This window comes from Zootoca vivipara, chromosome 1 (genome assembly GCF_965207765.1).
Source record: "Zootoca vivipara chromosome 1, rZooViv2.hap1.1, whole genome shotgun sequence".
NCBI lineage: Eukaryota > Metazoa > Chordata > Lepidosauria > Squamata > Lacertidae > Zootoca > Zootoca vivipara.
The window spans coordinates 43343623-43360413 of record NC_142582.1 but is presented as its reverse complement, the minus strand read 5'-3'; the positions used below and the strand labels follow the sequence as shown (position 1 = coordinate 43360413).

The window sequence follows — 16791 nt, the reverse complement described above, 5'->3', positions numbered from 1 at the left end:
TTAATCTTTTCTCACCCACCACCTATTATGAACTTCTGTATGATTAAAACCTTACAGTGCTGCACTGAAAGATTTAGTCCTGATAAGCGAATATTCTGTTTCTGTAAACTGGGATCTCAGTAAACCAGGCTACCTCTCTGACATTAGAGTACCTCAGCTACACTGTAGCGTCACTATTTCAAATGTAATTAACTTCAGAATCCTTTAATGCATTTCAATACAGGCTAAAGGCCATATTTTAACCCAGCAGTGGTTTAAAGCTCTTCAAGTGGCAGTTTCAATTGCTTTTCAGATGTCCTTTGAATGTGTCAAGAACCTCTATGTTCATTACAAGACCTGAGCAAACATCCCGCCCCACACCGGGAAGCTGCTTTCTATATTCTGAGGGATCCTGCTCAGTTGTTGCCCGAGGTTTGCTGCTTACACAGAGAATGCTCTCAGGCCTTTGTGGTGAATATATGAAGGTCAAGTATACAAACAAAGCTGCTCCCTCATTCCTCCCTCTCCATATTCAGATACGTGAAAAGGGTGTCTGTTGATGGTGGGAACAAAGAAAGGAAAGGCTGGTGGGGACAAGGAAAAATGAAGGCAATTGCCTCCAACGTTGAATTGTGTGTGGAAATCCAAAGGTCATTTAGTCCAACCCCCTGCAATGCAGGAATCACAGCTTAAATAATCTCTGACGGATGGCCATCCAATTTGTTTAAAAACCTCCAAGGAAGGAGAGTTCACCACTTTCTGAGTTAGAAAATCAAGCTACAGGTGGTTTTCAGATAAAAAATTATCAGTAAATAAAGCCCATAGAAAAACAGTAAATTTAAATCAATTTATTAAATAATTAATTAGAAAACATATTTATTTACATTCTAAAATTAAAATTTACAAGAGTATTTTAGATTTAATCTTCATTTATGTAATGAATAAATTTTTGCCAGTAAAACAGCTCTTCATCTTGTCAGTAAAAAAAGTGTTATAGCAACAATTCAAAAGTTATACAAGTACAAACATGCTATAAAATAACCAGATTTCATGGAAAGCATTTCTGTAGTTTCTTCTGAAATAGTGCATTAACGACTTGCTGTTTTTTCCAAACTATTCTGCAAAGTCTTTTGCAGTCTAGCTATGTTAGCATCCAAGGCTGCTAGACCATTTTTGAAGTCTTCTTCATCTCTAGAAGTGAATGTTGAAAAGGAAGATATAGTCCATTCAGATTTTCCAGACATCCAGTCAAAAGTTGAGAAACTGGAGTCAGGAACAGAAATACCAGGGCCTTTTTTCTGTGTGTTTCCTTTCTGATGTGGAATAGAAGCATAAAAGAATTTATCAGGCTGAAGTCCATCTGGGTCGTCCGAAATCATTTTAGCAGCTTCATTTGTTATTTCTTTTGGCTGCATTTGACGTCTGTCTCCCTCCAGCTTTGCTGTCTTCCCCTTACTTTCAGACTTATTTTCCGCAGTCTTTTTTGGACTAAGGCTACCATACAATTTATCAACGGCCTTTGCATTGTTGCCCGGCATCCCAAACCTAATTGGCTGCTTGGAATTGGCCAACCCAAAGTTACAGTCCCGTTTTGGGGAAACTTGACACTGTGTATCTGTTGTCCTTTCAGCTGCTGCAGCTGGTTTCTGAGATGGACTGCTACTCAATGGAATGTAAATAGTCTCATCCGGCCCATGCCCTTCTACCAAAGTACTTGAATTGCTGGCTGCTTCAACTTCAGGCTTTAGAAAGGCAAAGCTTTTTGGAGCCACTATTTGCCCTGCAACAGGGCTGTTTTGAGGAGGGTCTTCAGTTGCCCTCATGTCATATGCTTGACCTGGTATCTTCATCTCGCTTTTTGGTAAGACAGGCTCTGCCAGAATAGGACTGGTTTCTAACTTTTTAAGGTAGCTCATTACAGAATCACTTAGAGGGTATGTGTCAGCCTGCAGCTGTTTTTCATGAATTTCCAAGAGCTCTTTTGACAGACTTCTTTCCTGTTTTGGTTTGGCAGTGTCCACAGTGAGGTCCGAGAGAAGTTTGGACATACTGCCCTGCAGAGCCCTGTTGAGAACAATTCAGTAGTTTGATTTTAATTAGGACAAGGAATATGACAAAATCCAAGATCCTGTATTTGTCTTAAGCAGTTAGGCCCTGGTTGTAGTTTTATACCCACTTACCAGTGAGTGAGTCTCATTAGACTCAATAGACATGATATACTGTACCTCTTTCAGCATACAGCCCACCTTGAGACAATACAACAGTTAGTAATACTGTTTAGTCATACCTATACTGAGCTTCAAGAGAACAAATTTAAAAATTATGACTGCAGTTTGGGATTTTTTTGGTGGTCTGTCTTAAGTTTATCTTCCAAATGACCATTGTATTGAAGTAGAACATTATCTATTAGTTTTGTAAAGAGGCAAACACATTCAAGCTGTTTCTTTGAAAATAAAAGAAAAAGAAAACTGAACATTGTGTGTAAGTAAATGTCATAACCGTGTGGGAGGGAGGATTCCAAGTGAGAGAGGCTATAAGTGAAGGGGGGTCTCTAGAAATGGGGCCTTAAATGGGTCTATGTAAATACAACCGTACACCCAGTTGTCAGCACCTTCCAACAAGTTGCATGGGTCAAAACTAAGTTGGCCACAGTTACAAACTCTGCTAGGAGGGAAACCGCTGCCCCTTCCCCCAAAACTAGTGATCAATGGTTGGCTTGTCTCCCTAACATGCCCTAGTACAGTGGAACCTCGGTTTATGAACACCTCGGTTTATGAACGCTGCGGACCCATCTGGAACGGATTAATTCACTTTCCATTACTTTTAATGGGAAAGTTCGCTTCAGTTTATGAACGCTTCAGTTTATGAACAGACTTCCGGAACCAATTACACCCATGTTTCAGTTTATGAACGCTTCAGTTTAAGTACTTTGCGGACCCGTCTGGAACGGATTAATCCACTTTCCATTACTTTCAATGGAAAAGTTCGCTTCAGTTTATGAACGGTTGCTCCGCAGACCGTCTGGAACGGATTAATCCACTTTCCATTACTTTCAATGGGAAAGTTCGCTTCAGTTTATGAACGCTTCAGTTTATGAACAGACTTCCGGAACCAATTGTGTTCATAAACCGAGGTACCACTGTATATGTATTGTTGCTTGCTTGCTTGCTTGCTTTATCAATTGTGTTGTGATCTAATGTTGTGCAATGCCCTGATATTTCATGTTATAGTGATATAGAAATACTTTTATAAATAAAAGGCAAACAGCTACCATTCAGCCTCAAAGGAAGAACTAATGCTGCAATTGGAAGTCTTTACTAAGAGACTCGCCTCCCATAACCCATTGCAATGGGTGTCTGGGGAAGAGCAGGAGACCCCTCCCTTTGCCCATTGTTATGAATGGAATGCTTGCAACTTGAAAAAATAAACTGATCAAATGCTGCATCACTCTCTCCTGGAACACTCAAGGAAAATTCCCAAAACATTAAAAACTGAACTCAAAAGTGCTGCCCATGAAACTGTTGTGGCTGCTCACGGTTCTTTAAAAAATAAAATGGTTTGAGGATTAGGTGTTTGCGGGGTGGAGAAGTCCTGGCATGTGTTCTGCTCCCCACTGTCCTGAATAGCTGAAGGGGTAAAAATTTAAGCTTTTTGAATAGTCTCAATAGTTCAGTTCCAACCTTTTAAACAGGAGACAAAAGTATGCACACGGGTTGCACAAACAAACCCCCATCTAGTTTGCGCTACAGTCTGAAAAATCTACCTGTAATGTGTTGTAATGATGCCCAACTGGATTAGGTGAAGCGACAAGAGAAAACAAGAGCTAAAAACCAGAATGTGACAACTTTTATTCACACTGGCAATTGTAAAGGGTCATTTCCCCCCTTTCTAGCAAGACAGGTTTCAACTTAGTCCATGAACCTCTGACACCATCTGGTGGCTAAGTACTACACTCACAGTGCAAGACTTGATATAACACTAAATATATATGACAGAACTATCAGCTAAACTTCAACAAAGGTCTTGTGCAAGACTACCTGCTCCAGAAGCAGTTCTTGTTGTTCTTATTATTTAAATTTGTATACTGCCCTATGCCCACAGGTCTCAGGGCAGTTCACAGGATAAATTATGCCCTCTGCAAACAATATTCTATTAAACAACAAGTAGCTCAACTGAATTAAGTAGAGACTGAACAGCTGGAGGTAAGTAAATAGACTTGGCTAAGCAGATTTGTTTCTCTATGTCTATCTACGCAATTTCTTTTCATACTTAGAGAGATTATTCAAACCCATTAACTGTAGAAAAACAAAGGACAAGTTATCTTTATTTTCTGAACTTCTGTACATCCTTTGGACTCTCCCTCTGGGTGGCATTCTATAGTGAATGAATTAAGTTCCAAGAAGACTGAGCAGGACCACCTCAATGTCAGCCATAAGCCAATCAAGTTTCAGGAACTCAAGTTCACTAACTGTCAGGATTACTTGCATTATACAGTTTTCAAAGAGCAACTAATTATTGAAACAAAGTCACAAGAGCAATACTGTACATTCTTTCCTAATAAAGTGACAGAAATGGGTTTCTACTATATTATTTGCCAATTTATATAGTTAATGAATATTAGTTGTAATATTAGTTTCCAGTGAAACTAGTGCTTGACCCAAACATTTAAAATAAAAAGCTGAATATTGTTCCTTTGTCATGCTAAACATATGGCATGTTCCCCCTCCCAAATCCGAAGTTTGAAAATCCTACCTGAAATTATTCTGCAAAATATTTGGCTATTATATTCAGATATATTGGTGCTTTTCCCATAAGTTTATCATAGCTTTCAGATCAACATACATGCAATTTTCAGCTTTTCATTTTAAATGTGTTGGGCCTAAAATTTTGCTAACTGCACAGGACTAAAGTTAAAAGAAGGAAGTTAAAGCAAGGCATTACTGAACATTAGTTATTTGCACCATTTGATTAAAAGATGGGATACATATTTAACAAGCAAATTAAGATAGTTACCGAGTCAATTCATGCAATCTATTCACTTCTGCATCTTTCTGACGCAATGTTATGCCTAAGATCTGGTTTTCTTTCTCAGCGACTTCCAACTTGTACTGCAAGCTCTTCGTGCTGTTCAATATATCATCTGCTTCTGAAACACATTGAAGAAGTGTAATTTTTAATTTTTACATTAAAGAAATATGACCCCGGAAAGTGCCTCAATGTACATACCAATTTTGAGCTTTGTTGAGAAAATATCATACTGCTGTTGCTTTTCAAGAAGCTCTTGGTCTCTCTCGTGAATTATTCTGGTCAGCCTTCTATTTTCCTCTTTCTGGCTTTCTAACATTTTTATGATATCTTCATTTTTATTTCGCAGCAACTCATTGCTTTTCATATATTCATTCAACTGACTCTGCAATGTAACATTCAAAGACTGGAGCGAGACTATGGGAAGAAGCATATAGTTGTTTTAAAAGACAAGTTCAACTCCAACAAATATTTATAACTACTAAAATATAAATAGGTGGCATGCCCTTGTAATCTCTAGGATTTTTAACTACAATAGTTTGCCCAAGGCTTCCTTTGGAGATTGTCTGGAAATTTAAATCAGTACAGAATGTTGCAACATGTCCTTAGGTGAATATGTATGAACTGTTCTGCTGTAGCTGTACTCAGTTTTTCTATTTCCTTCTAGGCTAAACAGAAGATGCCTTACTTACTGGTTGCAGCAGCTGCAGTCATGAAGATACAGCCAACTCACTGCATGCACTAACTGGTTCACCTACTACCTCCACACAAAAATGTACATGAGTGCAGGTAGAAATTTATTAGTGTGACCCAACTATACAGACTTTAACATTCAAACTGTAAGAGAAACTATGCATGTAACCATTTCCGCAATCAAGTCAATAAGCGTGGCGATACCCAGATGCCTCCAGGAGTAAATAAAGACACAGGACGCATTGAATAAGGTTAATGGGCATAAAAAGGCCACAACTTTATTGATTACAGGTGTAGAGAGGTATTGGCTTAGGCATTGGATCTAACCAACGATATCAGACTCCAGCCTGTTGTGCTGGCAGTCTGTGAAGGGTTAATCATCATTGGGTGAGCCCTGCAATCAGCTAGGAACTCATCCTGGGGCCACTGATAGGGGGCGTGCCTTAGGCCCTCACCTTCCACGGCTTTGGACATGGCCACGCCTCCGGACTCCCTTCAGCATTTTGGGAGAGGTGATGGCAGCAATATCCCCCCCCACCGTAACCTTTCAGAGATAATCCAATGCCTAACCACCAGAACCAAAGTTGTGACGAGTTGCTACGAGGTAGGCGAAAACCACCTGGCCAGGGCCAATTTGCCAAGTGTAAAAATTCCTACCAGGCCCCTCAAAGGCGACCAACCGAGTTCCGCAGCAATGTCAAAAGGAAAGCCCTGCCTAAAGGGAGGGTGGGCGGGAAAACCGAAGCGGCTGGGGGCAGGAACCAAGAGACTGAGCCCCGGCCGCGCGCTCACTTAAGTCAGTGAGCCACGCCCCCCGGGACGTCCAAATTGGACGCGCCGGGGCGCGCCATGTCCGGGGCACAGCCAATGGCTGGGGGGGGGGTGACAGCCATCCCCCCAGCATGTGAAGGGCTCGTGGGTGCCCGCAACCTCCCCTCCTGCTATGCCGGAAGGGACTTTCCTGAATAAAGTTGTACGATGCAATGGCATTGTTTCATGTGAAACAGTATGAGAGGGAATGAGACATTGGTCCTGTTTTGAGTAGCACCTCACGTCTTAATAAGCCAAAATATGAACCAGTCTTCTGCTCACACATGCAGCTAATTCGCAAGAACACGTGAACATGCTAGTAAATCTTCAGCTATCTAGTTTATGCTTTCATATGTACTGCAAATCTAATATTAACATATTTAGAAAATGTATTTAACATTGGATACAGCACATTATCTTAAAAAAAAAAATCATCGGCATAAAACAAACCATGGAATAACAGAGTGCCATGGGTCTGAATAACGGCTAGGAGAAGCAGCAGCACAACTGAAAACCTTTAGAGCCAGAAATCTGCTGCAGTTTAGTAGACATGAATGAAAAAAACATAGCTAATAGTTTATTGTGAATGTGCCAGTCATGCACACTTTGCTCTTACTAGTAGGCAGGAGAAAGAAACCACGATCCTTCATTTGCTATTGGAGCAAAACAAACCTTTATTTCCAGTTTGGACACACTTAAGCCAGGAAAAGCAGGTATAATTTGTGCATTTGTGGTAAACCATTAACTATGGCTTATTATTACATGAAGGCCTTTATATAAAGTAAATACAGTATTTCAAGTACATCATTAGACAAAAACACCATTGCTTCCAGAACTGTTAGAAGTGTGAGTAACCAGCAGAGACTATGAATACGCCTCAAATTCTGTTTTAAGTGCTTTTAAAATACATTCAAATCTTTACACTTTGTTACTTACATTCATAGTTGCTATCCAGGTTGCATTCTTTTTCTGCTCTCTCTTGGTTCTTCAGCTGTTGATTCAATATTCTTAATCGTCTTCATTTGAATTGGGGGAGAAAGTTTGCATTTAACAACTATTTTATATGGCAATGGTTTTGATAAAAAATGAGGGGACAAAACTATCTTCCTCAGCTTTTAAGTTAACTTTATCCATTCTGACAACCCTTCATTCTCCGCTAGATCCTCTTCTGCTTGGGACAATTGCACCACAGCTTTTAAAACAATGCCAATACACAAAGAGCCCAATCCAAGAACGTTCCCACAGCAGCTTGAATATTGTACAGCTGAACCCCAGCTGCAACTGAGATGAGCTTACCATCAGCTGAGGTTACCAGTGCTGATCTGATAAAGTCAGCAGAGAGGTCTGCTGTTGCTGAACCACAGTCCTATCAACCTGTATACTCAAACTGATCCCAGTTGTTACCACTAGCATACCAACTGTTAATAACCACGATAATGGAACTATTCTGTTCCATTTCGTGGATAACCATTATGTGGCAGCGAACTGCCTTTTGCAGTTCCCTTGGCAGGCCCCTCTTCTTCCACAATGAGCTCCACAAGAAAGTGAAAATTGGAGGTGGAGGACATGGATTATGTCAACTTTTATATCAAGATAGTCTGCTGATGTTTCAACTCCCAAATGCATTTTAGTTGAACATCGATAAACAAGTTTTAGATTGTTTTGCAAAAATGTTTCAACATGTTAATTATAGAAAAATTCCTTCAGTAGCACCTTAAAGACCAACTAAGTAGTTGGTCTTTAAGGTGCTACTGAAGGAATTTTTCTATTTTGCTTCGACTCAGACCAACACGGCTACCTACATGTTAATTATATGTTATGTTAATTATATTTCTGTTTTATAGATAATAAGACTTAATTTATGTTGTTGTTGTTTAGTCGTGTCCGACTCTTCGTGACCCCATGGACCATAGCACGCCTGGCACTCCTGTCTTCCACTGCCTCCCGCAGTTTGGTCAAACTCATGTATACATAATCTATGTATCTACTCCTTTAAAAAAAGGACAGGATTGTAATCCTGCTGTAAAATGCTTTTGTTTTAAGTGCACGTTCACCCTTTCTTTAACTGTTCTAAATTGAGATCTGGCGAATTACCATTGCTGATCTTCCAATACATATATTACTGACCTGCGCAACTGGGCATTTTCACTTCTGAGAGGTTGAACAGCAAGTGCTATTTCAGCTTGTACATTTGCATTTCCAACAACTGCAGGCAAGAGTGATACTGTGCCTTCCACTTCACCTAGCAGTCTCAAAATTTCTGAATCATCTATAATGGGGAAAGGAAGAATCTGTTGAGTAATCAAATGCACTCCTCAAAACATGTTGTGGAGGAATAAAAACTCACAATCCTAGAAAGATACCAAGTACTTTTACATCAGATATATGCTACAACAGATTTAAGACAGAGCTCCGTCTTCAATATGACCCTTTCCAAAGGAAGGGAACACATTTCATTAATGTTTTTGCAGTGCATGTTGTTAAAAGAAAAACCAGCACTTTACCCCGAGAATAGTAAGAACCCTTATGTATATATATTAACCTTACTGTTCCAGGTGTAATGTTGGCAACCTGACCCTAAACACATCTGCTTGCAACTAATTATTCCAGAAGCTTCCTTTACTTCCATATAAGTTTGCTTGCTTACTTACTTACCTGCTGCTCAGGATGAACAGTACTTGCCTGCTCACAAAGGGGAAATAATAAGAATTCCATCATGGGTGGTTCCCCATCTGATAAGACTTACATTAATATGGGAACCCACAAGAAACATTTTATGACCTATTCATATTAAATAGGACAAGGCAAATAGTTATATTTGCTTATCACCTGCTTTATATACTCATCAGATTTTTTTATTTTTTTTTAAGTCTTACATTCGGCTCCATTACATATCAAACTCCATTGGAAGCTTTTATACTGTACTGATCTGGAACATGATTCCTTAATCAAGAAAGTATCCAAAAATATTTTAATAAGAATAGCAATGAGTTGTAAATCACTGGTTTTCAATACATGAAGCAGATCTGATTAGGAAAATGAAGAGGAAGAGATTTGATTTTGTTTTTTACATATGACTTCAGATTTTTTACAAAACAAAAAGCACCACTCAGCCGTATTGAGAATGTGAGCACTCTCCCTTGTGCAGAAAGGAGTCTCTGTGCTTTATTGCCTACTACTAACAGATAAAAGGAACAAAATGCTAAAACATCAAACCTTAGTAGAAAGAGACAAAATTAGTAGAAACAAATGTGGTTTTGTCATGTTGGTGTTCAATTAACTAAACCTTACAGAAGTATAAATCAATTATAGTGTAAGCAAAAATATCATATTACCCTGATCAGTGAGCAAGGCCTTAAGCTCTCCCAAAAGATAGTTCACGGTTTTCACTTTCTGAGCTGTTTTTTGAAGGCTTGTCTTTTTAGGTTTTAAAATGTCATTGTCAAAGCTTGTCTGACAGCTTGTATCTCTCACTGGTGCCATATCAACTCTATCCAAGTGTTCCTCTTCACTAAGAGTGCTCTCACTATATTCTTCAGCCGTTTCTTCTCTAGAACTCAAGGGATTGGACTGAATTGGGTCAACATCTTGGTACTTTCCATCAACCTTCCCATTCTCCTTTTCATGTGCTTGCAACAGAGCAAGATGTGCTTGAATACACCTTATTAGGTCTGCCTCTTTAATCTGCTGCTCGTGGTTTCCTTGGTCTGGCACAGTTTCTCTGGTACTAGGTGGAGCAAGTACTGTGGGTGGCGTAGGATTGTTTGGAACAGATTGAATCACATGGGGCAGGGCAGAACATGAAGCAACAGTCTGCACTTGGGCAGCGGAAGTGGAGCCACTGGGGCCTTCTGGCAAGAGAAGTCCCATTTGTGATGCACACTGACTGCAGCTCTCAATGACAGCACCCTATAAAAAGAAGCATACAAATAATTTATTCTATACTGAAATGCTAATACTGCACTTATGAGTAGGTTGCAATAAAAAAAATAGTGTTTAGATGTGCAGCCTTCTACTATAAAGGTAAATATTACATTTGTATATCTTATCCATGACACCATGCAGAATCTCCTTTCCTCACTTCTTAAACATACTTGATACACCCTGTCCTAAAGGCTCATTTAAGAATAAACTATTATGCCATTTGATTCTAATCCAACACACAAAGAGCCAAAGAGAGATTGCCTATATTGTATTAGTAATTAGTTGAACTTGATGGGGTAATCTATGGCAGGTGTTTCAAAATATATGCATGATTAAAGGTTGCTTCAGTACTGGTGTTCTTCGAAACAGCTTCACTTTGAAGCAGATGAAGTTGGATTTGTTTTAACAATTTTTTCTTTCTTTTCCCCTTCTGGCTCACAGAATTAATTTGTTGCAATTGTGCTCGCCCAGTGTAGTGAGGAAGAATTTATAAGAATGGGTGACAAGCAAATTCTACTTATACAGCTCTGATATAGCTGACACCTTCCAGCATTTAGACATGCTGGAAAACATGAAACTGATTCAGGACTAAGAATAAAGGCGTTCATAACAGTTTATTATTGTTCATTTGTAACAATATTTATATAATGCCTACTACTGTCAGCCTCAAGACGGTGTACAAGGTGATAAAATATAGCAATAAATCATAGTAATTTTTTTTAAAAATGCAGCTGATAGTTCAGGCATACACAAACTTCTACACTCCAGATGTTTTGGACTACAATTCCCATCATCCCTGACCACTGGTCCTGTTAGCTAGGGATCATGGGAGTTGTAGGCCAAAACATCCGGAGGGCCGCAGTTTGGGGATGCCTGTGATAATTCAAAGGGCACTATTAATTCTCAACATTAAATGCCAGAAAAGGCTTAAGCAAACAGGTATGTTTTTAAGAAGTGTCATGTGATTGGGGGGAAATAGAGTGTTTTCCGAAATCTGATCTGCTGGACTTCGGCACAAGCTGCTGACCTTAAAATAGAGTCTTACATTCCTGTTGTTCCCTCCATCCTCTTATGTCATCAAATACCCAAGGGGAAATTGAAATTATTTCATGGTTCCTCCTCTTTGACAACCACAAATAAAGTAACTGAAAAGAATGACTAGTAATCTACATCTACACCAACACTTGTTAAATTGCATTAGACTTTAGAAGCCCCCATTTTAACATATATTAAGGGAACTTTTAATGAAGGCAAAACTGTAGAAATCTATCAATAGTATGCACAGAACAAAATGTGGCAATCCAAAATTAAAGAGACTACTTACAGGCTGAACAACCGAAGGATTAGCTGCAGATTGTGGGGACAGAGCTGGTGTAGAGGTAGGCAAACGGGAGTTGAATGCCGTTACAGGCTGATATGTTGCTATCGATTGAGGTATAAAGAACAAAATTGTCAATGCCAAGATTAAATATATCCACCCCACAACGTCTGTCAGATCAAATCATGTCATTCCCACTCACTGTGTTCAGGAATGATGGAACATGGAACTTCAGGAATGCCACTGGATTTCTGCAGCGATTGGGTGTTTAGCAGAGACATCTGGGTTTGCACATGCTCACACAGTTTCTGATGCATTACAGGAGAGTGCTGAGTGCAAGGTATATGAATTGGTTGAAGAGGAGCAGGTTGCCCTGTGCTTACAGGGGTTGTGTCTTTTTCAACAACTGCAGCATTCACTGATGCTGGCTTATTTGGCATAGGCACTACAAAAAGCAAAAATGATAACCATTAAGTTGTATTCTAAAACAACAAACCTTTTGGGTTTTGGAATTCTGCTCTTGAAGCATTGCCATGTGCTTGTAAGTCTTGGTTATGTTTTATGTTATATTATAAAATATAAAAGTAAAAAGATGCAAGTTATATCCTTAAGCAGTCCTCAAAGTCTAAACTATTTTCTAATAGTTCAAGAATATTCTTTGTAAAGTCCAAAAGACTGTACAGTGAAACATGTAATTTAGTCCTATTGATGAGTAAAACAAAAAACTTAGACCTCCATGAAGCAAATTTGATCTACTAGTGCAGGTGAAATCTACTGAACATTTATGGTGCAGTAAGGCTATTTTTTAAAAATCAGATCTTTTAAAGAGTAATGTATAAATTGTGTTTTATCATTTTCTTACAGATATTCTGTAACTAAACACTTAATGGATATAATAAAATAAAGAATTAACTTAAAAATAAAGTTGAAGAAAAACATCTTACCCATTCCTTTACGCACATTTGCGGAAATAATTTTTTTCTTTTGACCCCTCTTCTTTGAACCATTGACTTTACTGAGTAAAGGTCTTGAAGCTGTTCTGACAAAAGCTGCTTTTCCTGCCTTTTGACAGAGGTTCTCCATCCCTAGCATCATTTGAAATAATATCATTTAGCAACAAAGTAAATTACTTGCAGAATGAAAACTGAATTCAAGTAATTAAAAATAATGTTATGGTACCTTCAGATTCATTTTGCAAAATGTCCTTTAGTAAAGATGCACAGCGATCCAGGCCATGATGAATGGTTGCAACCTGTAGAAAGGATATGAAAGAGGATGTGAACAGTTTTCATTCACAGAAAATGGCTCATTATTAAGCCTTATTTATTCTGTGAGCTAGTAAATGTTCCAAAGTGTATTTTGGAAACTGCAACCACCACTGAATGCTGCTGCTAGGATGCCCGTGAATGCTAGGCATTGTATGATTTTCCCCGGCTGCTGGTTTGTTTCCAGGCTCAATTCAAGATACTCATTACAACCCTTGCTGGCTTGGGACCTGCATATCTTAACAGCAGGGGTGGGCAACCTTGGGTCTGCAGGCTAATCTTGACCTATGAGGCCCTTTCCCTCCAACCATGTCTACCTGCCTGTCAGCTGACATAACTGGGTTAAATCCTGCAGTGGCTGCATGTGATTGTTCCCAGCAAGGCACAGGCCTATGTAGCAAATGTGTTAAATACTGCTCAAGTCAAGTGATCAAGAAGAAGAAGAGTTTGGATTTGATATCTTGCTTTATCACTACCCTAAGGAGTCTCATCGTGGCTAACAATCTCCTTTCCCTTCCTCCCCCACAACAGACACCCTGTGAGGTGGGTGGGGCTGAGAGACTTCAAAGAAGTGTGACTAGCCCAAGGGCACCCAGCAGCTGCATGTGGAGGAGCGGGGACTCGAACCTGGTTCACCAGATTATGAGTCCACCGCTCTTAACCACTACACCACACTGGCTCTCCATCAATCAAGCATTTCTGTTTAAGCTAGGGCTAGGCAATATTAGCTTTTCAACATTGCAGTGTATCACCAGCCAAACATCACAGTTTGGTGATATACTGCAACGTTGAAAAAACAAGATGCGTTGGCCTCTGCCTGCGAGACACTGGGTGAAACTGCCCCAGCTCTCACCTCAAGAGCTGAGGTGATTTCACCCAGGCTTGCAGGCTGGGACAATGCAGCTTTTTTGCACAGCTCAGCAGAAATGTTCTTTCCCCAGCTGAGACATCCCCAATGCTTTAGCTGCTCAAACGTGAGCGGCAGGAGTATTGGGGCTCCTTTAACAGCTAGACTGAGGCAAGGGCAGTTGCATGCTCTTCAGTTGAGCAGTTTAAAGATTCAGAGGGAGGAACAGGCTGTATCAGCGAGGCGCTGATTTCTCCCTCTGTGTCGTATGAGTGCAGTGATATGGTGGTTTCACTCAGCCATGTACCAGAGAGTCAAAAAGTGAAAGTCCTTTGCAAACAGGAAAAGGGATTTTAAATAGTACTGCACTTTTGAAATCCCAACAATACAGATGGGCAGCCATCCATCCAGAAAAGGTTCCTTACTCCTGCTTAAAAGATTACCCTCTTCCATATAACTTTCTGACAAGGCCCTGTTCTCCAAATTAATAGAAAATGTGAAACATGATGACAGTGACCAGGGCTAGTGGCTTTTCATAGCAATATTTAATATGCACAAATAAAAAGCTTTTCTCAGATTTTGCATTATAGTCTGTCATTACCTGATCTTCAGAATCTGTGGAATACAGGGAGTAGCCAAAATCAGCATCAGGACGTGCCACTTTTCTTAAAGCATTCCTGAAACACAGAAATGCTGTGTTAACTCTCTCTCTAGCATAAATTACAAAACAACACTTGGAAACATTTCGGACTTTTATATCTAGGAAAGGAGAAACACTAAAACACAGTATCAGAAACTCTAAAACCAACTACATAAAAAAGCACCTTAAGTTTGAAGGCATTACAGTATGTGTAATATTTGATAAGGCATTTAAGATGATTCTATAATCTTCATTTCTAAAGGCAAGCATTGGTCCCAACTAGCCAGTCTGCAGGACCTGGCATTTTGCCAGCAAAAAGCACAACATTTTGGGCAATTTTAACAATAAGCTACTGCTCAAACCTGCACAAATGTAGAAGATATGAGGATATTCTTACTGTTTTCCTCCGCTTGTTAATTTAGCTGATCCTGTCAACCTTCCTGATGACAGTACCTGTTGGTTGCACAAACAAGCACTCAATATTTGGTATTAGTTTTTCAGAATAAGTGTAGCAGAACACACACCTCAGACTTACAAAAGAGGGAGAGACACTACATTTTCTTCAGGAAACCCAGCATGCAAGTGATGTTTTAATTTAAAAATGCTTATAAGAGCATAGAACTGATAACAGAAAAACTTCATTCTACTTTACTTCAAGAGTGAAAAGCGATGTGCAGTAGTGTAGCATGTCTGACCTATACTTTGTTTGTAAACCAATTAAGAGTCTTTTAAAAGAATAAATAACCATTAGGAGCATGTAGGCCATTGTGAAGGGACCCAGGTGGCGCTGTGGGTTAAACGACTGAGCCTAGGGCTTGCTGATCAGAAGGTCGGCAGTTCGAATCCCTGCAACGGGGTGAGCTCCCGTTGCTTGGTCCCAGCTCCTGCCAACCTAGCAGTTCGAAAGCACATCAAAGTGCAAGTAGATAAATAGGTACCGCTCTGGCGGGAAGGTAAACGGCGTTTCCGTGCGCTGCTCTGGTTTGCCAGAAGCAGTTTTGTCATGCTGGCCACATGACCCGGAAGCTGTCTGCGGACAAACGCCGGCTCCCTCGGCCTATAGAGTGAGATGAGCGCCGCAACCCCAGAGTCGGACACGACTGGACCTGATGGTCAGGGGCCCCTTTACCTTTACCTTTTAGGCCATTGTGAATTGATTTCAATCAATCTGCTAAACCATATTTACAAATATCAAGAACAGAATACTTCACATTTTGAAATTCAGATTCCGTGCACAAGCATGACTATTAACCAGCCGGTTCAACAAGGAAAACACTGGTTTCCAACTAAGAGCCTTTATAACCTCAACTATTTGGTAATGTGTTCTATAACTATTAATAATAAATAAAACCACTGCAGACCAGGAGAGGTTATGCTTAAGTAGTTAAACTCATACTATTTTTGTACAATCAGTGGTATTTCAGAAACAATCACAGTTCATACCATCACATTTTGCGTGTGAGCTTCAGGAGCAAGAGCAACAGGGATCAGCTTAAAGATCCTCTGAGTTTACAAATTCTAGAAGGGTGGGCTTGTTACCTACTCTGTTGGTAAAAGCAACAGCGTCCCGCGGGACCTCAAGAACTAAATAAAATGCATCAATAACAGAGGCTTTCGCGGATCCCATTCCACTTCCATCATCAGGTGCATGAACGGCAATCTTGAGTCCGTAAGCATACAAGCATCATGCATGGTTATGGGGAATGCAGAGCCCTGAGGTTACGAGGGGAAACTCAGGGCGAAGACCCCGGACTTAATGGCAAGGGAGGGAGCGCTTGCTCCCCCTCTCCCACCCGCAATTACCTTGTGCCTTACAGAGCCCGGCCTCGCCATCTCCTTCCAGCCAAGAGGCTGCCTCTTCCTCCAAGCTGACTGACGGGCCCAACGGTTACTCACGGGGCAGAGCCTGTCTCAAGCCCCGCCCACTATTTGCTCTCATAGAGGCGGCGGCGGCGGCAGACCGAGCGGGAAAGGAATAGGTAGGAGGGAAATAAATAAGAGCCCGGCGGTCTTCTATTGGTTACAGCAGTTCCTAAGTCGGACCAATAGAGGCAGCGGAGCGCGAGAGAGGCGTGGCTTAGCCAGTTAGTTCCTTAGTCAACCCTCGGAGGGTGGGATCGGTGTTTACTAGGCGCCCTGCATGCGTTCCTCTGGGAGTAGGAGCCATTGAACTGGGTGGGAAATCCCCACTGAAACAGGCCAGATTTCTTTTTTTATTGCTGGGAGAAGGGAAGGGGCCCTTGCTTTTGGCTCCGGAAGCTCCTCCTGCGGTCAGTGTGTTAGCCTAAGA

The 16791-nt window shown here is 40.5% G+C and overlaps 1 protein-coding gene across 4 annotated transcripts; it reads right to left on the bottom strand.

Annotated features, from left to right (window-relative positions):
- Positions 1-814: 814 nt before the first annotated feature.
- CCDC14 (coiled-coil domain containing 14) lies at positions 815-16405 on the bottom strand. 4 transcript variants are annotated; one of them, XM_035129187.3, is made up of 13 exons: positions 16305-16405; positions 14899-14954; positions 14463-14538; positions 12929-13001; positions 12694-12834; positions 11952-12194; positions 11756-11853; positions 9843-10416; positions 8635-8776; positions 7444-7523; positions 5206-5421; positions 4993-5125; positions 815-2043 (listed from the first exon to the last, which is right to left on the bottom strand). In XM_035129187.3, the coding sequence occupies exons 1-13, from the start codon at positions 16332-16334 to the stop codon at positions 1068-1070; spliced, it is 2838 nt and encodes a 945-aa protein (XP_034985078.1). In that variant the 5' UTR covers positions 16335-16405; the 3' UTR covers positions 815-1067. The 4 variants fall into 4 exon arrangements, with proteins under 4 accessions (XP_034985078.1, XP_060134786.1, XP_034985088.1 ...); XM_060278803.2 differs by having other exon boundaries at positions 4993-5122; XM_035129197.2 differs by having other exon boundaries at positions 14864-14954; positions 16305-16384.
- Between the last annotated feature and the right edge of the window lie 386 nt (positions 16406-16791).